Raw genomic sequence first — 21,291 nt, forward strand, 5'->3', positions numbered from 1 at the left:
TGGGGGGCACTTCCCTGCCTGGGCAGGCCTGGGCTGAACACTCTGGAACATTCCCCCTTGGCTATTCCTAACTGGATCCCGGCTGAGACCTGTGGGCAGCTGGGGGCTCCCAGCCAGTCCATGGCTCCCTCTTCCTAGGACTCTTCTCCAGGGAGACGCCACCCCGGCCCCCAACAAGGAGCCCAGAGGAGCTAGGTCCTCCCTCTCAAGACCTGCAGACAGCAGGTGTGTGGGAGCGTCGGGAAGGGGCTGGCTCGGCTCGGTGTCCTCTGCCTTGAAAAGGTCAGAGAGTCTGCGCAGGGAGGGGGACCAGGACAAGGGTGGACATCCCGGGACCCAGAAGCGGTGGCTTCCCAGAGGCCTAGCCGAGAGGCCCCACAAGCACGCAAACCACACTGTGCAGGGGAGGCGGGGGGTGGGGGGGGCTGCCCCCTCCCACCCTGAGGCCCTCACAGGCTGGGCTCTGCAGCATCCTGGCTTCCCTCCGTCCTGCTCCAGTCCATCTACGTACGGCTCAGAGAATTAAAAGCCGCTTTACTGGTGAAACTCAGCCACGGCATGCTAGTGTGTGAGTGTGTGTTCATTCTTCCTGCTTAAAGCACACGTGGGGGAGTAGGGGAGCCCCCTCTAAGCCCCTCACTCTGAATTTTTTTATTGCTTTTATTTATTTACTGGTAGAGACAGGCAGAAATCAAGAAGAAGGGTTGTGATAGAAAGGGAGTTAGAGACACAGGGAGCCCTGCTCCACCGCTCGTAAAGCTTTCCCCTAGCAGGTGAGGACCAGAGGCTCGAACCTGGGTCCACGCACACTGTGAGCCCCTCACTCTGATCCTGCTGTCTAAATGTCTATGCATCCTAAGCTTCCAGCCCAAAGCTCCCGGGAGTCAGCACCCCGTGCAACGCAAGTGTTGGTGTCAAATGTGACTCAGCCACAGATGTGAAAGTTCACGGACAGGTGCACTGGGTAAACGGGCTCCTGCTCCCGTCGTCCCTCCCATCTCACAAGGCGGGCCTCCATCCACCGCACAGGTAGCACCCTCTGGCCCGTCAGGGGCTCCGTGAACCCTGCCTCACCTGCTTCCACCGCCAGCCTCCAGTCCACGTTTTGACCTCACACTTTTTTTTTCCCCCGGGGGGGGGGGGGGGAAGCTTGGTATTCAGCAGGCTCAAGCACCTTCTAATTGCCCTGAATGCAGAGCCCTGCTGAGGGGAACAGAGCTTGGGGAGACAGCAGCCACCAGGCCCCTGCACCCCTCCCCACACACCCCCTCCCCAGAGGCAGGGAAAGGAGAGATATTACAGCACTGTTCCACAACCCCTGAAACTTGCCACCCCCGCTCCCAGTAGAAGTTCTTCCGTGGCTTGAACCTGTATCCTCACATCCTGTGTTCTGGTGGACATTGGAGTGGTCAGTGTAGGTGCAAACTTCCATTGGGTGTCCTCTATATGCCTGGCCTGCACCCCAGCACTCAGGACGGTCCAGTCTGTGGCCACACTCAGGGAAGGTTTACTGGTTCCCCATCCTGCTCCTCCTCCCCCCCCCCCCCGCCCCATGCCTGCCAGTCCCTGTAGGGACAGAGCCCAGGGATGAAGACATGGGCCTCTGCGCCTCACGGGACCACTGCAGACGGAAGCCCCCACAGAGCACAGAAGCCCCTGCCCCCTGCACGGCAACCCACTCCGCTGGCCTGGCCTTACCTGTCTGGGCTGCGCGGGTGCCTGGCAGCCCAGGCCTATGGCTGGTGGGCTCTGCAGCCTGTGCAGCAGCAGCTTCTGCTGAAGAGGCAGCGGCAACCTCCGTGCGGGCTGGCCTGGTACTGCTAGCGGGAGCTGCGGCTGTGGAACATGCTGTTGCTGGAGCTGCCGCTGTTGTTGCTGCTGGAGCTGTTGTTGTAGCTGCTGCTGCTGTTGCTGTTGTTGTTGCTGCTGAAGTTGCTGCTGTTGTTGATGTAGTTGCTGTTGTTTCTGCTGCTGTAGTTGCTGTTGTTTCTGCTGTAGTTGCTGTTGTTGTTGCTGCTGTAGTTGCTGTTGTTGCTGCTGTAGTTGCTGTTTCTGCTGCTGTAGTTGCTGTTGTTGTTGCTGCTGTAGTTGCTGTTGTTGCTGCTGTAGTTGCTGTTTCTGCTGCTGTAGTTGCTGTTGTTGTTGCTGCTGTAGTTGCTGTTGTTGCTGCTGTAGTTGCTGTTGTTGTTGCTGCTGTAGTTGCTGTTGTTGCTGCTGTAGTTGCTGTTGTTGTTGCTGCTGTAGTTGCTGTTGTTGTTGCTGCTGTAGTTGCTGTTGTTGCTGCTGTAGTTGCTGCTGCTGTAGTTGCTGTTGTTGCTGCTGTAGTTGCTGCTGTTTCTGCTGCTGTTGTTGCTGCTGTAGTTGCTGCTGCAGTTGCCGTTGCTGTTGCTGCTGTAGCTGCTGTTGTTGCTGCTGTTGTTGTTGCTGTAGATGTTGGTGTTGTTGCTGTTGCTGCTGCTGTTGTTGTTGCTGCTGCAGCTGCTGTTGTAGCTGTTGCTGCTGCTGTAGATGCTGTTGCTGTTGTTGCTGTTTTAGCTGCTGTTGCTGTTGCTGCTGCTTCTGGGCTGTGGCAGGGCTCTGTGATGGAGGGTGGTTGAAGTGCAAGAGAGAAGGCTTGCTCTGGGCAGGTGGGCCTGAGGACAATGTGGTGGCCGCTGGCTCAGGGCTAAAATGGAACAGGGGCTTGGTGGCGTGCAGGGTAGGCAGGAAGCCTGGGGTGAGGTCCTGGGCCTTGGGCTGCAGGAGAACCTCCAGGTGGCCTCCCTTGTACGGGTAGCTGGGCAAGACCTTAGCCCCGGGCAGGGGGGAGCCCTGTGCCCCAAAGGCTGGCTGCTGAGTGAAGGCAGGGCTGGGTATCTTGTCCTGCTGGAAGCTGGGGTCCGCCGGGGTGGCCAGGCCGGGCCAGGCAGAGGTTGGCGGCTGTAGCCGGGCGTGCTGCTGGCGGTTGGCCGCGATCTGCTTGAGCTGCTGGGCGTGGGACACCTCCTGCCAGCCTGGGTGCAGCCGCCTTCCCGCCTGAGGAGGGGCCTGGCCGGGGGACACAGAGGGCAGGGCGGCGCTGGACCCAGGGAAGGCCGGGCCAGAGGATGGGGGCCGCAGCTGGGCCGAGGAGGAGGGCCCAGGGGCCAGCTCACTCTTGATGGGCGTCCTGTCAGGGGCCGTGACTGGCCGGGGGCTGCCCCTCGAGCCTAGGTCGATGCCAAAGGGGTCGTCCTGCTTAATGGTGGCGCTGATCATGTGCTCCAACTCCTGGTCACTCAGGGGCGGCACTGCCATGTTGCTCAGCTCATTGAAGAGCTCCTGCAGCTCGGGGTCCATCAGCAGCTCCCCGGGGTCCTCCCCATAGGGCGGAGGGAAGAGTCCGTCACCACTGTGCTGGCTGCAGGAAGGCGTCTCCCCTGGCTCCTTCTTCACCTCTTTCAAGCCCCCGGGGAGCAGGCTGGGCCCGGGCGAGGCTGGTCTCCTGGGGGGCAGCTGGCTCCCTGCACTCAGCCTGCTGGGCCCTAGGATGCTCTGTTTGTCACCGGTGGGGAGGCCGCCCTTCCCGGAGTCCAGGCCGTCCCCGACGCAGACCCTCTTCACGTCCAGGAAGGCGCCCTCGGCAAAGCCATTGGGCCGCTGGCTGCTGGTGGGAGACGGGGCCACCGCCTGCTTCCTCTTCAGGGAGCCCTGCAACTGCGGGGGGAGGGAATGGGGACAGGTGAGCCAGGGGGTACACACGCCACCCTCACGCGCTGCCTCCTGCCTCCCCTCACGCACACAGGGCCACCTGCCCAGGACACAGGAGACCCACAGAAGGACTCAGGAGTCAGTTCTTTGATCACAGACCCGCCCTCCCCGCCCCTCCAGTCTGCAGGGAGTGAGAAGAGCAGCTGCATCCCAGGGAGCCGCTCTCTCTGGCCATGCCACCCCACCCCCACCCTCTGCACCCTCCTTCCAGCCCACGGGCCAGCACACAGCTCTCATCTGTCAGGCGAGAGGGCACCCTGGGTCTAAGGCCTCTGGGGGCTCCTCCCATGTTCCTCTCCGACATCATGCAGCCGGAGCCAGTGATGCCCAGTGGTTAGAAACAGGCTCTGTGCTGGGAGACGGTGGAGCGACAGGATGAGCACACCTAGGGCCCCAGGTTCAATCCCTGGTTCTGTGTCTGCCAGAGCTGAGCGGTGAGTGGGCCATTTTCTCCTTCACAAACATGAGACATCTTTCAAGGACCATAACCCAAAGTATTTTTTTGAAAGGAGCACTGTTGGTCATCACGCCAGGTCCCCTGCATTGCTTGATGCTGTGGTCTATTTACATAATCACTGTTTTGCCTGAGACCCGCCCTGCCTGCAGGGTATTGGTTTAATTCCCATTGGTTAGAACCTTCGAAACAGCTGCTATGGAAGCTTGCAACTTTCACACTCTTTTTCTCTACCCCCTCTCCTAGCCATTTCCTTTTTCCACTTGCCACTTCCATTTCAAAAGATATAAAGGCGTTGTCTCTGATCAATAAAGGCATTGCGTTGCATTCCCGCTCAGCCACGAGTTCCTGGTCTCTTCCCTCTCTGGAGACGCTAGCCCGGCCAGAGCACCAGTTCTGAAGCCAGTGCAACTGGGCTCCATCCCGGCAGGTAGCGAGACTGAGGCACTGGCTCCCCTGCAGGTCCTGACAGACAGGGTTCTCACCTGCCATACTGAGCAGGCTGACTACAGACACAGAAAGGGGAAGGTGAGAGTCCACAGAGCAGCGGGAATAGTATTCCTGACACTCCTGGGCAAGAGGGAACAGCAGCAGGGCTCTGGTAGGAGACACAGCAGCTACAAACACTCCCGCACCTCAGGCAGGTGCAGAACACACAAAGGAAAGATCGAGGGAGGGGAGAGCTAGAAGACCCAGCACTAAGGGTCTGCGGCTTCAACCCACCGCTTTCCATGACGGACAGTGGAGCTGGACAGGTGGAGAGAAGATGAGAAGAGGGGAGAGGAAGCTAGGCTGAAGAATACTATTTCGGGGGCCGGGTGGTGGTGCACCTGTTCAGCGCACATGTTATAATGTGCAAGGACCCAGGTTCAAGCCCCTGGTCCCCACCTGCAGGGGGATACTTTATGAGCAGTAAAGCAGGTCTGTAGGTGTCTCTCTGTCTCTCCATCTCCCCCTCCCCTCTGGATATCTGACTGTCTCTAGCAAATAAATAAACATAGTAAAAAGAGAACATAATTTTATTTTTGCTTCCAGGGCTTCACTGGTATGTGTGCGTGTGTGTGTGTGTGTGTGTGTGAGTGTGTGTGTGTGAGTGTGAGTGTGTGTGTGTGAGTGTGTGTGAGTGTGTGTGTGTGAGTGTGTGTGTGTGAGTGTGTGTGTGAATGTGAGTGTGTGTGTGTGAGTGTGTGTGTGTGAGTGTGTGTGAGTGTGTGTGTGAGTGTGAGTGTGTGTGTGTGTGAGTGTGTGTGTGTGAGTGTGTGTGTGTGAGTGTGCGTGAGTGTGTGTGTGTGAGTGTGTGTGTGTGTGAGTGTGTGTGTGAGTGTGTGTGTGTGTGAGTGTGTGTGTGTGAGGGGGGTGGGGGTCACACCTGAGCTCTTCTCCAGAGCTCTAAAAGGTCTCTTGTGCCTGAATTTTCCAAATACAAGATGAGCCACAGGAAGGGAGAGAAACACAGACAAGGGGAGACCCCACGGCACTGCTCTACCTGGTGAAGCTTCGGTGCTCAGTGCTCCCCTGTGGAGGCTGGACCCGGGGCCCAGGTGTGCACCTGGTCAAGTTGGCACTCTGCTGGGTGAGCCTTCCCTCAGCCCCCAAAGATATTTCTCCATCACTCTCACTCAAGGTGCTTAAAGCATTTCCCAGACCTTAATTAAATCCCATAAAAGAGGGATTACACTCTGTTTTTCACAATGAAGAATGTAACTGGGAGCTTGTGGAAGGCTTCTTATCGAGGGGAAACACTTCTCATTTCAACAGCGAGCGTGCGAAAGACGGTGAGAAGCATTACACAAAGAATGGCTCCATGAGTGTGAGAATGAAAAGAAAAAAGAAAAGAAAAGAAAAGCTTTCTCAGTTTTCTGGGAATCTACAACCTCTATTTCAATTTTTGTTGCAGTGAAGGTTGAGGTGTCTGCTGTGTGCGCATGCTTTCTGAGTGCTGCCGACACTTTCCTGTTGACTCAGCCGTTTTGCAGATGCCTGGCGCTGGTTTTCTCTGTGTGGAAGGTGACCCCCCAAATGTCACTGCACCTGAGGCTGCCACCCAAGACAAGAACCCCGACACCCAGCCGGCACATGCCAGCGGCCTGTGCTCCGTGGGGAGGGACACAGCCAACTTCAGACGAGGGCTGTGGTGCTGGCTCCCCGGGCCCGAGGACCCTGAGCCCAGCTGTCTCTGACCACTGCTGGGCAGTGCTGGCCACCTCACCAGCTTGTGCAGCAGGCTCCTCGGGGGCTGTGGGCTCGCAGGAACTCCCGCACCACAGGGCTCCCGAGCGCGGCAGGACCGCACGCGGCCTCAGTCACTTCCCCACGGCCTTCGGTCTGTTGCCAGGCTCTCTGCGCTGGTGGACTCACTGGCTTGCTCGGAGGAGCGGGCCTCCTGGCTTTCAAGCTGGCCCGATCCCCGTCCAGATCTTAGATTGGAATCAAACCAAACCAAATGAGTCAACCAAACAGAAATGAGTCAACCGAGTTTTGCTGAATGCAAATGAGCCTCGCCTTCATGCCTCCAGATTCTGCGAGACCTTTCCAAGTCGCCAGACCTAGAAATCCATGGTGCTGTCCCCATGGCCGGCCAGGCACAGGTTGTGACTAGCCAGGAGGGGAAACAGGATGGGCTTCCCTGGAAACCCACACGCAGGGCCAGCATCACTGACCCTGAGGGGACAGAGGGAGGGCGGATGGGCTGCCGGCAGCCCCGTAGGCTCTGAGGCCTCCGGAAGCCCAGGGGGAGGTGAGACGGGGCTACCTAGTGACCAGCTCATCTCCCCTGAGCAACAGAGGCCTTTGCGATGGAGACAGCCTGTCCTGAAAGAGTTCTTGCTGGCTTTGAGGCTGACCTTCCCCAGAGGTGGAAGCCCACATTGCTGAAGACACTCGGAGAAGAGCAGGGTCCACCTCGCTGCGTGCGCTCCGCCCTCGATGCCCCCCTGAGGGCTGCTCGCGGCTGGGGTCACCCTGAGTCAAGATCCACAGCTGACCGGCGCCCTGGGACTTCTCTCCACGGCCATGTTTGCACAGCGCCACCTGGGAGCCCATGGCAAAGCCATGGCTCAGAAGGAAGCCGCAGCCCCAAGTTCACTGTTCGTCGCTCACGGCGGCCGAGCTGCATACACAGCCCGCGTGCCCCACAGCAGGCGCGTGCAGGGGGAGTGGGCATGGGCAGTGGGGCACGGCCGGCTGTGCGGACAGAGGAGCCCTGCGTCTGCTAAGGGGTGTCGCCACAGGAAGCACGTCAGAAGGGCAGACCCCGAGCGACCTTGCTCTCATCTGGAACTCAGGAGACAAAGAAGGGGGAGGAAGAAAAGAAAACGACGCTTCTGGGGGCCAGGCGGTGGCGCATCTGGTTGAGCGCACACATTGCAATGCGCAAGGACCCGGGTTCGAGCCCCCGGTCCCCACCTGCAAGGGGGAAAGCTTCACCAGTGGTGAAGCAGGGCTGCAGATGTCTCTCTGTCTCTCTCCCTCTCTCTCTCTCCCCCTCCCCTCTCAACTTCTCTCTGTCTCTATCCAATCATAAATAAAAGTTTTTTTTTTTTAAAAAAGAAAAGAAACAGACACTTCTAAGAAAGGGATTTCACATCCCACTCTAGCATGTTGGTTGCTCTTTGTCCTGTCTCTCATGAAGGTAAGTAAGTTCCTGAGGATCTCGGCCATTTAATTAAGAACACCGTTGCTGTTAGGAAGCATTTGGAGAGGAACAGAAAGGATAAGGATGCCAAGTTCCATCTGATTCATGGGTCGGCTGGTATTAAAAGATGAAGTGGGGAGTCGGGCTGTAGCGTAGTGGGTTAAGCGCAGGTGGCGCAAAGCACAAGGACCGGCATAAGGATCCTGGTTCGAACCCCGGCTCCCCACCTGCAGGGGAGTCGCTTCACAGGCGGTGAAGCAGGTCTGCAGGTGTCTATCTTTCTCTCCTCCTCTCTGTCTTCCCCTCCTCTCTCCATTTCTCTCTGTCCTATCCAACAACGACAACAACAATAATAACTACAACAATAAAACAACAAGGGCAACAAAAGGGAATAAATAAATAAAATAAATATAAAAAAAAATTAAAAAAAAAAAAAGATGAAGTGAGTCCTTCCTCCAAGTGGAGCCGCGAGTCACCAGCCACAGCCTCTGCCTTGGCTGCATAACGTGTGGTGTCCTCAGGCAAGAAAGTTCTCTAACCAGAAGGGGAAAACAAGTCCTGGTGGACAGACGGAGCTGGGGAGGGGCGTTGGTGGCACGGGGAGGATTAGCCATGGAGGCCCCTGCCTGATGGCCTGCCGCGGGTCACTCACGGGGAGGCCGTGGGCGAGGGCAGCTGGTGTGGAGGGCGGGCGGGCAGGCACACGGTGTGAGGAGACGCGCAGCGGTGCCAGGGACAGGACGGCCCTTCCTTGACGAAAATCAATGGAAAGTGAGACCACCGAGACCCTTCCTGGACTGACTTCCAGCTCTCTGGGAAACATTCCTCTACTAGTCCTGCAGTTTCTATTTCAGTCTCCTGCTGCTCACAGTTCCTGGGAGAGAAAATACCCTGGAGTTCTCCCAAGGGGCTGGAACCCAGCTCAGCGGGTGAGGTGAGTGCTTTGCCATGCACTGCCTCAGGCTTGGGCCCCTTATGCCACAGGGGAGATGCTAAGGCACTGGAGGAAGCTCTAGGATGGCAGCCTCTCTCTCTGTCTGTCTATTCAGGTGAAAAATGTAGCCAGGAGCTGGCGTATCGCAGCAAAGTAAAAGACTCTGGGGTGGGTGAGGGGGGAGAGTACAGGTCCAAAAAGGGTGACAGAGGACCTAGTGGGGGTTGTATTGTTATGTGGAAAACTGAGAAATGTTATGCATGTACAAGCTATTGTATTTACTGTTGACTATAAAACATTAACCCCCCAATAAAGAAATTAAAATGTATCCAGGGGCTCAGAGCACCGGTATCACAGGCCTGAGGCCCTGGCTCCACAAGGAAACAAAAGAAGCATTTGTCCACATCCCTCTATGACACTGGGTGGTCCACGGTCGATTACCCCCCCCCTTCCAGGTGACACCAGCCAGCAGAGGGCCCATCACCTCCACTTGCCTGAGAAGACACAAGCACCGGCCATGTCCACCCAGACACGGGGCACGAATGGCTAGCTGGTCTGGCTCTGGGTGCGAGCATCCTGACTACATGGCCAGCTCTGGGGCTCTGAGCTCCCCCGCCCCCCAGCTCACTGGTCCTCACTGGCTGCAGAGGACACACCCCAGCTCCAGGCTCGGCCCGGCCCGGGGCTCACAGCCCTGAGCCCTGCTCCTCCAGAAGCAGCCCCACCCAGGTCTGCAGACCCGCTTCCTCCACCTCTGCTCAGAGGAGTCTCAGATTCGCAGGCTCCAAAGAAGAAAACAAGCATTGTTTTTACTTAATCTTAATAACAGGGGACTTCAGGTTTGTCTAATGAAAACCAGAAGCTGGTGAGCTAACACAATCAAGCACCATCTTTTGTGCAAGGAAGAAATAGTCAAATCACCACGGGCCCCATCCAAATAAGACTCGCAGAGGATGCCAGCTCCGCGGGGAAAAAATAGCAATAACCTTTTAAAACACGAAGTTGGACTTTCACTGGAGCACAGAGGACGGCGGTCTGAAAGCAGGCATTGTCTCGACCTGTTGCAGGGGGGCTGCTCCAGTGAGTGTGTGTGGGGTGTCATCAGAGCCTGGGCTGCCCCTGCCAGGAAGCCCCACTTTGCCAGAGTTCCCAGATGCTGACAAAAGGGGTTCTTCCTAGGGCAGGCGTCTACCTATCACAGAGGCCTGCGGGCAGCAGGGGAAAATCCTCTGAGAGGAAGGATGGGGGCGGGGGAGAGTAGGCCAGGGGAGGGGGGTTTCCCTCCTATAGGGAGGAGGACCTGGACCATCAGTCCTTGTTTTACTGTTGTAGTTATTATTGTTGTTGTTGTTGGATAGGACAGAGAGAAATGGAGAGAGGAGGGGAAGACAGAGAGGGGGAGAGAAAGACAGACACCTGCAGACCTGCTTCAACGCCTGTGAAGCAACTCCCCTGTGAAGCAGGTGGGGAGCCAGGGGCTCGAACTGGGATCCTTCCTCCTGGTCCTCGAGCTTTGTGCCACATGCACTTAACCCACTGAGCCACCGCCCGACTCTCATGGACCATCAGCTCTTAAGGACTGAAGAGGCTGGGCCTTTGGGATCGTTAGAACACCAAGGCCTGGTCTGCTGTGGAAGCCCTGTGGGCACACAGGGACCTTTTTCTGCCTGCGCCCTGTCCTGGACCCCCGGGCTCCTGGGTGTCTGCAGGTCCCTCCCCAGGGCTCCCACATTGTGTCTCTGTGTGCGTCCCCTCCCCTCTCAGATACGAGCCAGGCAGGGCCTCGGGCAGCTCAGCTCCGCACTGCTCTCCCCTAGTTTTACTTACAGCATGTCTTACGTTTGTGGGTCACAGGACTGTGAGACGACACGCTCCAGTCCACATCCACCACCAAACCTGTGTGGCCCCCGCAAAGTCTTACACACAGTTTGCTTGCTCCTTCTTCTTCTTTTTCTTTTTCTTCTTCCTCTTCTTCTTCTTCTTCTTCTTCTTCTTCTTCTTCTTCTTCTTCTTCTTCTTCTTCTTCTTCTTCTTCTTCTTCTTCTTCTTCTTCTTCTTCTTCTTTTTGCCTCCAGGGTTATCCCTGGGGCTGGGCGCCTGCACTATGAATCCTCTGCTCCTGCAGTCATTTTTTTTTCCCTCTATTTTTTGGATAGGACAGAGAGAAATTAAGAGGGGGAGGGGAAGACAGAAAGGGGGAGAGAAAGACAGACACCTGCAGACCTGCTTCACCGTCTGTGAAGTGACCTCCCTGCAGGTGGGGAGACGGGGCTCAAACCGGGATCCTTGAGCTGGTCCTTGCGCTTTGTACTGTGTGAGCTTAATCCAGTGTGCCACTATCTGACCCTGTTTTTTTTTTCCTTTTTCTTATTTCTTTATTGGGGGACTAATGGTTTACAGATGACAGTAAGATACTACAGTTGGTACATGTGTCACATTTCCCAGTTTTCCACATAACAATACAACCCCCACTAGGTCATCCTCTGCCATCGTCATGCTCCAGGACCTGAACCCTCCCCACCACATTTTTTTTTTTTTGTAAGTTCACATGTACCTGCTGTCTAGATCACACAAACCTGAAGCTTATCCAAAGTACCTCGATGACCCTCCTCACTGGGCTCACAGACGCCCACACAGTGAAGGCAGAGGGAGCCCACGCCTCACTGTCAGGCATTTTCTTTCCGAGAGCGAGAAGGAGAGAGGGTGAGAGAGAGGGGAGGGAGGGCTCAGCACGCCGCTCAGGTTGGGTATGTGATGCCTGGCATCAGGCCCCAGGCTGTTGGTGTGCAAGTCCTGGGCGCCACCACTGTGCTGTCTCCCTGCTGCAGCCCTGCACATGCGCACACATCTTCAGCCCCCTCTGCCACCAGCGCTAAGGTGCTGACTCGGTGACCCAGAGGCCGGGGTGTGTGCGGGGCAGCTCCCTGATTCTGTCAGCTCTCCCTCTCCTTCACAGTGAGGGCTGAGGGCCAGAAGCTTCTGGCTCCCCAGGTCAGGTCCCCTCTGCACCCCTGCCAGGCTCTCCCACCCTCGCCCCACTCACAGACCCGAGCTCCCCTTTGTCAGACCTGAACACAGTCCTTGCTGTCTGTCTGTTTGTTTTATTCCCCAGTATTTTATTTTTGGTTGTCACTGGGACTTCACTGCTTCCAGACAACTCTTTCAGACTGAGAGAGACAGGGATAGAGGGAGGGCTGGCCACCAGAGTACCAAGCCCCCTGCAGTGCGGTGGCAGGCTGGGCACAGGACAAGGCGGGAGCACCCCGGGGTGAGCTATCTCTCCAGCTGGGTTCCGTCTCCCGTGTGAGCCTTCTGCTGGCATCTGCTACGGGAGCTGGGGTGCTGGTGTGCGTGTGCGGGGTGCTCCGGGTGTGTGGGACAGACAGCCAGAACAAGTCATGCAAGGCCCCCTGAGCCACAGTGGCCTGTCTGTCTGCACGGGGATCCCCAGCCATGAAGAATGAATGGTCCTGGTCATCCACACCCAGACACTTCATTTTTCTTGAGGCTATTTTCCCCCATTTTGTTGCCCTTTGTTGTTGCCATTGATATTGTTATTATTGTTGTTGGATAGGACAGAGAGAGATGGAGAGAGGAGGGGAGGACAGAGACGGGGAGAGAAAGACAGACACCTGCAGACCTGCTTCACTGCCTGTGAATTGACCCCCCTGCAGGTGGGGAGCCAGGGACTCGAACTGGAATCCTTGTGCTTCGTGCCCTGTGTGCTTAACCCGCTGCGCCACCCCCCCGCCCCAGCCGCTTTCTTTCAGATAAAACAGAAGGTCTGGCTTTGTCCAGAGTGCAACCCTGACAGTCCCCAGGCACAACTACGCATATGAATTTGGGGATAAGATGCCACCCTCCCAGGGCACTGCACGGAGACACATAAGGCAGTCTGTCCCAGTGCCGTGGGGGGAGGGGACTGAGAGCTGGGTGCTGCCCTCCCCAGGTGCCCCCAGCCTGCCCTGGATCCTCCCTCTGCCTCAAGCCCTGCTCCCCAGGAAAGGGGTGCGTGTGTGGGGAGGAGGGGCTGCACTGAAGGGTCCTGGCCTCCGGGCCTGAGAAGCCTGTTACCACCCTGCTGACAGCCAGGCGTGCCTGTGGGTCTGTGTGTGGTATGTGCACGTGCTGTGTGCGAACGTGTGTAAGTTCCTGGGGCAACCAATCTCACAGCCCACTGACTGGAAGGTGGAGAGCAGAGGTCGGGAGAGGCTCTGGGTCCCGCACGTTGTGCAGGGGCCTCTGGCAGGGGGCAGGAGGCAGGAAGGACGGCAAGCTGCAGCCTCCTCAGCTGTCCCGGCGTCCACCGTCAGGCTCCAAGGCCCTCGAGGGCTGGGGCCCAGGGAGAGGGAGCAGGCAGCCCTGGACACTGCGGAGGGTCAGTGGTCGGGGCCAGGACACAAACAGTTGTGGTTCAGCCCACCCCACCCCCACCTGGGAAGCCTCAGGGACTGACTCCTCTCGCACGGGGCTTCCCAGGTGTCCTTGCCAGCACAGGTCAGTGTCATGGATGGAGGGCGTTCATGCCCAGGCATCTGTGTCCAGCCTGTTTGTGGCCGATGGGCTCTGCAGAGAAGTGGAAAGCGACACGGGGGCTCCCAGCATGGCCCTTCCCAGACTTTGCTCTTGGGGTCTGCCTGTAGACCGTCAGAGGGCTGCTCTCACACACCTGCAGGATGCGAGACCTGGCCCACGCAAAGAACCAGCTGTCTTCTCTATACTGTCCGCCCATCCATCTGCCTGTCCAGCCACCCATTCTCCCATCTCCTCCATCCATCCATGATTCATCATCCTTCTCCATCCACGCACCTATCATCTATCCATCATCCATCCATCCATCTATCTATCTATCCATCCACCTGCCCATCTATCCATTTAGTATCTATTTATCCACCAATCCTTCCAGCACCTATCCATCTATCATCTATCATCCTTCAGCCATGCACCTGTCATCTATCCATCCATTCACTCTTCCATATACTTTCCATCCATCCATCCATCCATCCATCCATCCATCCATCCATCCATCCATCATTTGTCACTCTCCATCCATGTACTTATCATCCATCCATCCATCCATCCATCCATCCATTTATCCACCTGCCCATCTATCTATCCATTTATCATCTGTCTATCCATCCATCATCCATCCACCCACCCACCCTTCATCTATCCATCTATCCGTTATCATCCATCCATCCATCCATCCATCCATCCATCCATCCATCCATCCATCTATCCATCCATCCATCATGTCACCCTCTCTCCATGTACCTGCCATCTATCCATCATCTAGCCAACAATCCAACTAGCCATCCATCCACTCTTCCATCTAGTTCTCCTCTACCTATCCATTTGCCCCTCCATTTATCATCTATCTATCCATCAATCTATCCATCATTTACCCATCTGTCCTTCTACCCACTTATCACCTATCCATCCAATCATCTAGGCTCTATTTATCTACCTGCCGTCCATCCATCTGTCATCTGCCAGTCTCTACACTGATGCGCCCATCTGCCACCCATGCTCACAGGGAGAGATGCAGAGTGAGTGGCTCACAGATGCTCTCAAAACTCCAAATGAAGAAAACGCTCTTTTCAACTGTGCCTTTGCCCTTGGTTTCAGCTCAGCCGGTTACGACGTGTGCAAACTTGCTGCCTGATCATCTGAGACAGCATTTGATTTGTTTTTCTTCCCTGCCCTAAAAGGACCTCCTCCAAACCTCAGGAGGTGAGCACCAATTCCTGTATCCTATTGCACTTCAAACTGGCTCAAGGAGAACTGTCTATTGTGAGTCCAGCTGCTGTGGCTTTGCATTCAGGAGAAACACGCCTCACACATCCTGCTCTCAAGGTAGTCCAAGTCCGGCGGGGAGCAAGGCTCCAGAGCAGCCGTCTGACTGGGCCCGGGGCGAGGGGCTCTGCTGCCCCTGGGCACAGATCTCTGGAGGGAAACCGCATTTATTTACAAAGGGCGGTGTCTGACCTGAGTCTACTGATGCCGCTTCCTGAACCCCAGGCAACCCCCTAGTCCTGGCAGGCTTTGTTTGCTTGGGAACTGGGGTGACCAGGCCACACACTGAGAGGGGCTCTGGACTGGGTGTGCCCAGCCTGCTGATGGGTCTGGGGTGCTCTGTGTGGGCTCCTGTGCCATGGGTCTGGGGTGCTCTGTGTGGGCTCCTGTGCCATGGGTCTGAGGTGCTGTGTGGGCTCCTGTGCCCATGGGTCTGAGGTGCTGTGTGGGCTCCTGTGCCCATGGGTCTGAGGTGCTGTGTGGGCTCCTGTGCCCATGGGTCTGAGGTGCTGTGTGGGCTCCTGTGCCCATGGGTCTGAGGTGCTGTGTGGGCTCCTGTGCCCATGGGTCTGAGGTGCTGTGTGGGCTCCTGTGCCCATGGGTCTGAGGTGCTGTGTGGGCTCCTGTGCCCATGGGTCTGAGGTGCTGTGTGGGCTCCTGTGCCCATGGGTCTGAGGTGCTGTGTGGGCTCCTGTGCCCATGGGTCTGAGGTGCTGTGTGTGGCTCCTATGCCCATGGGTCTGAGGTGCTGTGTGTGTTCCTGTGCCCATGGGTCTGAGGTGCTGTGTGGGCTCCTGTGCCATGGGTCTGAGGTGCTGTGTGGGCTCCTGTGCCCATGGGTCTGAGGTGCTGTGTGGGCTCCTGTGCCATGGGTCTGAGGTGCTGTGTGGGCTCCTGTGCCCATGGGTCTGAGGTGCTGTGTGTGCTCCTGTGCCCATGGGCCTGAGGGCCTGAGGTGCTGTGTGTGCTCCTGTGCCCATGGGCCTGAGGTGCTGTGTGGGCTCCTGTGCCCATGGGTGTGAGGTGCTGTGTGTGGGCTCCTGTGCCCATGGGTCTGAGGTGCTGTGTGTGGGCTCCTGTGCCATGGGTCTGAAGTGCTGTGTGTGCTCCTGTTGTGCCCATGGGTCTGAGGTGCTGTGTGGACTCCTGTGCCATGGGTCTGAGGTGCTGTGTGGGCTCCTGTGCCCACGGGTCTGAGGTGCTGTGTGGGCTCCTGTGCCCATGGGTCTGAGGTGCTGTGTGGACTCCTGTGCCATGGGTCTGAGGTGGTGTGTGGGCTCCTGTGCCCATGGGTCTGAGGTGCTGTGTGTGGGCTCCTGTGCCCATGGGCCTGGGGGCTGGCAGAACCCTCCCCCTGTTGGGACTGGCAGAGTCCTTGGAAAGGAGATGCTTTCCTGTGTCAGGACCAAGTGGCAAATTTTTTTGAAAGAGAGTCCCCGCTTCCTCCCCAGGAAATGGTGTGTGAGGTTCAGAGAGGAAGTGGGCTTCCTGTTTTCTGGATGCAGAGGTCTTGTGGGGCCCTTCTGAAGCTCCCATCCCTGGGAACCAGACTCCCACCCGGGAGGCTCCACCCCAGGGAACCAGCTCTTAGCAAATGCCCCATTTATGCTGCACTGGTTTCAACAGGAAGGGGTGGGATGCTTATCACACAGCCATCAGTGTCACTGGCTGCCTGTCCTCTGCCGCGTCCTCAGTGCCCCCTCAGCATACTCCCACGCCCTGCTCGCTGGGCTCGCCCCTCCCACAGCTTTGCGAATGCCCTTGGCACGCAGTCTCCCTGTGGCGAGAGAGGTTTGGCAGGGCAGCTGCTTTGCATTGAGAGTGTCCTGTGCCTGGCACCTATGAGGAGACACCGTGTAGAAGGTCCTGTCCACACCGACTCCCATGGAGCCCCCTCTCTGGGGCTGTGAGGAGGAGCCGCTGGAGACAACCTGGCCTCATTCCAGCCTCCCTGAGATGGTACAGGCAGCAGTCACCTCGTGCTGGGTAAGGGGAAGATGCTTGGACAGCCCTGGGAGCAGAGAGGCCAAAAGCAGGGATGTTCTCCACAAGACGAGCCGTGAGGGGGTCCCACCTCCAGAGTTCTTTCAATCTCTCCTGCCTCTCCCTCTCTTCCAGAATTCTCTATCTCTCTCTCTCCAATTTGTTAACCAACGCTGTGCCAAATATCTATTGTTGTTGCATATATATATTTGCATATATATATATATTCTATTATATTCGACAGGACAGAGAGAGATTGAGAGGGGGGGGGAACAGGGAGAGAAACACCTGCAGACCTGCTTCACCACTTGTGATGCTTCTCTCCTGCAGGTCGGCTGCGAAGGAGGCTCAAACCGAGGTCCTCGCTGGGGTCCTTGCACTTAGTATTATGTGCACTTAACCAAGTGCACCACTGCCTCACCCCCCTCGCTGTTGTGTGTCTGAAGACAGAGGGAGAGCAGAGAAAAAGAGTGAGAGACAGAGAGAGAGCCAGAGAGAGAGACAGAGAGAGAGACAGAGGCTGAGAAAGACCACAGCCCCACAGCTGCCTTCATTGTGGTGGGGGCCAGCCTGGCTCGAACCTCGGTACAGTGCACTGTCTGAGTAAGCCATCTTGCTGGGCCATGTCAACGGCTTTCAAAGGTCTTTCTGGACAGAAGAGCAGCTCTCAGCATCACTCCAGTGCCAGCTAAAACGCAGGCGCCTACGCCTGGCGCACAGGTGTGGGGGCTGAGCTGCGGGCTCCTCCCCTGGCTGCTGTGACCTGGAGCTCACCACAACAGCTCCCCAGCACACACGCTTCTCCTGCAGAAACGAGACCCCACGTCAAGCCCCGATGCCGAGTTTGGGACATGTTGGGGGCCACCCTTGGGAGACCAGCCGGCTCTAAGTCTTTGTCCTTACACCTCTCCCCGGGGGAGAAGTCCAGGCCTGGGGTGGGAGGCCCGAGACAGCTGTGACTCCTCTGGCTTGGTGGCTCTCAAGGAACCTGCTTCTTCCCTCTCCGCACCGATGGCAGCAAGTACAGCTCTCAGCCTGGCTCGCTCGGCCAACACACAGCAAAGCTTCCTCACCTACTGCCAGGCAGCACAGCGGCGACAGTCACCAGGCACTGTGGGGGCCGGGCAGTGGCGCACACAGCAGAGTGTATGCACCACCTGCACAAGGACCTGGGTTCGAGCCCTGCAGGGGGGAAGCTTCCTGAGTGGTGAGGCAGGTATTCAGGCATCTCTTTCTCTTTCCCTTTATATTTCCACCCCCCCATGTCCTATGAAACAAAGAAAATGACCTCTGATAGATGTGGATTTGTTTTGTAGGCAATAAGCCCCAGTGATAACCCTGGTGGCAATAAAAACATAAAAAATGGGAGTCGGGTGGTAGCACAGCGGGTTAAGTGCACGTGGTGCAAAGCGCAAGGACTGGAGTAAGGATCCTGGTTCGAACCCCAGCTCCCCACCTGCAGGGGAGTCGCTTCACAGGCGGTGAAGCAAGTCTGCAGGTGTCTGTCTTTCTCTCCCCCTCTCTGTCTTCCCCTCCTGTCTCCATTTCTCTCTGTCCTATCCAACAACAATGACATGAATAATAACTACAACAATAAAACAAGAACAACAAAAGGGAATAAATAAATATAAAAAATTTAAAAATCTATATATTAAAATAATAATTGAGGAAGAGGAGGAGGAGGAGGAGGAAGAGAAGCAGGAGGAGAGGATCAAAGCCTGGCGATGACAGCAGGTTCAGGCACTGCCCTCACACCTGAGTTTGCACCTGAGTGGGATGTGCTCTCTTCCTCTTCAGACTCCACTGGCTTGTCTGTCCCTCCAGGCAGGTTCTCCCCCATGAGAGTGCTTCTTCTTATAAACCGCACGCCAAGCAGACGGCCAGTCTGCGACTAGACGTGCTTTCCACGTGGGGTGGGGCCCCCGTGGGGATTTGGGGGCCCCCTGACCAAGTGCTGGGCGCTGCCTGGTGCCGGTGACAGAAGGCGGCCTCCTCCGCTGTGGCTTTGCTCCCGGCTGATGTCCGAGTCCGGGCCCCATCCCCGATAGCCCCAGCTGACCGGTGGCCACTGCTCCTCAGGCTGCCCACCACGTCATGAATGACTCCATCCGGTCTGAAGTCACAGAGGCCTCACACCCACTGCACAAATGGCCTTGTGGGGGGCAGAACCCCTCTCCTGCTGGCTGGCCCCATGGAGCCAGGGCAGGGGGATGACAAGGCGCTAATGGTGCGTCCTCTGGCTTTCTTTAAGCCGGTCCCTGGGCTTTGCACCACCTGCGCTTAACCCGCCGCACTACCACCCAACTCTGTCAGGCTGTCCTTAGCCCCTGGCTGGGTGCTTGCAGATAGCGGAGAACGCCAGCAGAGACACATCTCGGCTCCTTCCCTGCAGCAACAAAGTGGCCAGAGACTGACCGACACGAGCTAGGTGACCCAGGTAGGAGGGCCCATGGAATGTGTCTTTTTGTTGCTGTTTGTTTTTATTATCTTTACTTATTGAATAAGACAGGCAGAAATCAAGAGGGAAGGGAGAGGGAGACAGATAGGGAGAGAGTCAGAGAGACTCCTGCAGCTCTGCTTCACCACTCGTGAAGCTTTTCCCCTGCAGGTCCCTGCAGGTGGGGCTGGGAGACTTGAATCTGGGTCCTTTTGCAGTGTAAGACGTGTGTTCAACTAGGTGCACCACCATCTGGCCCCAGGATGTGTTTTTCAGAGAGGACACATAACTGCGAGAGAAAACAATTCTGTTTGCTTTCAGGAGACGTGGAACTAAAAGCCTGCAGGCTGACCTGTGGGTCTGGGGGCAGCTGGATTCTGGGCGGAATTGTCTCACCTCCAGCCTGTAAGTCCAAAATATTCTCAGTGGTGGGGGGAGGAGGAGGACAAGACACTCCTTTCACTAGAGAACCTTCCTCGGGACCGTTCATGAAGGTCCTGAGCTGTCTGTCTGGCGTCCGTGGATCCAGACACCACAGTCCCTCCTCAAGAGATGGTCTTGCAGATCTCAAGCAGCAAGGGGCAGAGCCTGTGCTCCGTGGGTGGGTCTGCCACAAAGTGTTAGCCATAGGGAATGCTCCTGGTGCCGAGGGGGAGGAGCAAGAAGCCGCACTGAGGCCCCTGGCACACACACCACCACCACCACCGGCTGTCCCCTCCCCAAGCAGGGGCTCCTCAGTCTGCAGAGACAGGCACCACCTGCCCTGGAGACCTTCTGGATCACCTCACTGGGAGTTCTCCACCACCCCACACCCCAAGCCACTTGGCCAGAGACACACTGGACTTAGCAGCCTCTCCCGCCTTTCATCTGTAAGTCCCCGAGGGGAGAACTGGCCAGGCCAGGTGGCTGACAGCTCGAGCCCTGAGGGCAGACCTGTCTATTTCTAATGACACACACTTCCTTTCCAGCTCTGGGCCCCAGCACAAGTGCACCCTCCCAGTCCCACTTGTTTGAAGCTGTCAGGAGAGTGAAGGTAACATGCTCATAGTGTTGTCTTGAGTACTCAGTGACATAATGTGGACACTGGGTGGTAGGGAGAGGCTACCACCACCACCACCATCATCAACAACAACAACATTACCACCATTACTGTCAGTACCACCTTCACCACCATCCCTGCCACCAGTCATGTCTTCACCATTTCCATCGCCACCACCACTGTTATCACCATCACATTTCTACCCACACCACCACCAGCACCACCCTCACTGCCTCTGAGGACCCACTCCCCCACCCCAGTGTGGACGATGGCTCACAGGGCTCCCGTGAATGGAAAACTGGACGCCTGAGCAGAGAGAGACTCACATTCCCAGCTGTCCTGGGAGGAGTGACCTCATCAACTGAGCCGTCTGAGAGCCGTCTGAGAGCCGCCCCCTGGTTTCCCTGAGCTCTGACACCCACACACGCCAGCCCCGCAGAGCTCAGCTGGGGCGGATGTCAAAGGCACCAGAACTTCAGCTGCCCCGGGGATGGGGATGTGCCTCCGGAAGGCTCTGCTCAGGACCAGCCACCATACTTCCTGCTCCTCTCTTCAAGGGCAAATCTTGCTCTGCTTTGTTTTTCTCTCTGTCACTGGCTGGGAGAAAGTTGTGTAACCAAAAAGACTCAGCACTGGCTCTCTCCGAGATGTGAGATCCTATGTGGTGTGTTCTCTCCTTGGTGTTTTAAAAGTCATGCAGTAGAAAGCACTCCTCTAAATCAAGCAGTCTCTCTCTCTCTGTCTCTCTCTCTCTGTGTGTGTGTGTGTCTTCAGGAGACTGGGTTTCTTGTGTCTTCTTTCTGGCTGTCCAGTGGTCAGGAGGAGAGGAACCTGGGACGGTCACAGAGCCAAATATGAGCTCCCAGGACATCCCCTGCACTCTCCACCGGCCTTTTCAAAAAAGCAGATCCAGGATCCTTTATAAATAGAGTGAAATAAGGGAGTCGGGCGGTATCACAGCGGGTCAAGCGCACGTGGCGCAAAGCTCAAGGGCCGGTGTAAGGATCCCGGTTTGAGCCCCCGGCTCCCCACCTGCAGGGGAGTCGCTTCCCAGGCGGTGAAGCAGGTCTGCAGGTGTCTATCTTTCTCTCCCCCTCTGTCTTCCCCTCCTCTCTCCATCTCTCTCTGTCCTATCCAACAACAATGACATCAGTAACAACAACAATAACTAAAACAATAAAACAAGGGCAACAAAAGGAATAAATAAATAAACAAAGTGAAAGAAAAATAAGGCCATCAAGCATGCTGCAGCATTCAGCAAAGCACAAAACCTCTGCAAAACCCC

The 21,291-nt window shown here is 56.7% G+C and overlaps 1 protein-coding gene and 1 long non-coding RNA gene across 5 annotated transcripts in view; one reads left to right on the plus strand and one right to left on the minus strand.

The window, feature by feature from the left end:
* MAML2 (mastermind like transcriptional coactivator 2) overlaps positions 1-21,291 on the minus strand; it is a 114,825-nt gene that overhangs the window by 29,198 nt on the left and 64,336 nt on the right. The window contains exon 2 of one of the 2 annotated variants that reach the window (XM_060179692.1): positions 1,699-3,669. In XM_060179692.1, the coding sequence (XP_060035675.1) occupies positions 1,699-3,669 (1,971 nt within the window). Of the gene's footprint in view, positions 1-1,698; positions 3,676-21,291 lie in introns of both variants that reach the window. The other variant, XM_060179690.1, reaches the window with a different exon arrangement.
* Positions 196-20,729, plus strand: LOC132534948 (uncharacterized). 3 transcript variants are annotated; one of them, XR_009546712.1, is made up of 5 exons: positions 196-225; positions 14,380-14,607; positions 18,782-18,967; positions 19,289-19,836; positions 19,936-20,729. It is a non-coding gene; the product is annotated as an uncharacterized LOC132534948 (long non-coding RNA). The 3 variants fall into 3 exon arrangements; XR_009546711.1 differs by lacking the exons at positions 196-225; positions 14,380-14,607 and adding an exon at positions 16,012-16,533; XR_009546710.1 differs by lacking the exons at positions 196-225; positions 14,380-14,607 and having other exon boundaries at positions 16,816-18,967.

The sequence above is a fragment of the Erinaceus europaeus genome, chromosome 20 (genome assembly GCF_950295315.1).
Source record: "Erinaceus europaeus chromosome 20, mEriEur2.1, whole genome shotgun sequence".
NCBI classification, from domain to species: Eukaryota; Metazoa; Chordata; class Mammalia; order Eulipotyphla; family Erinaceidae; genus Erinaceus; species Erinaceus europaeus.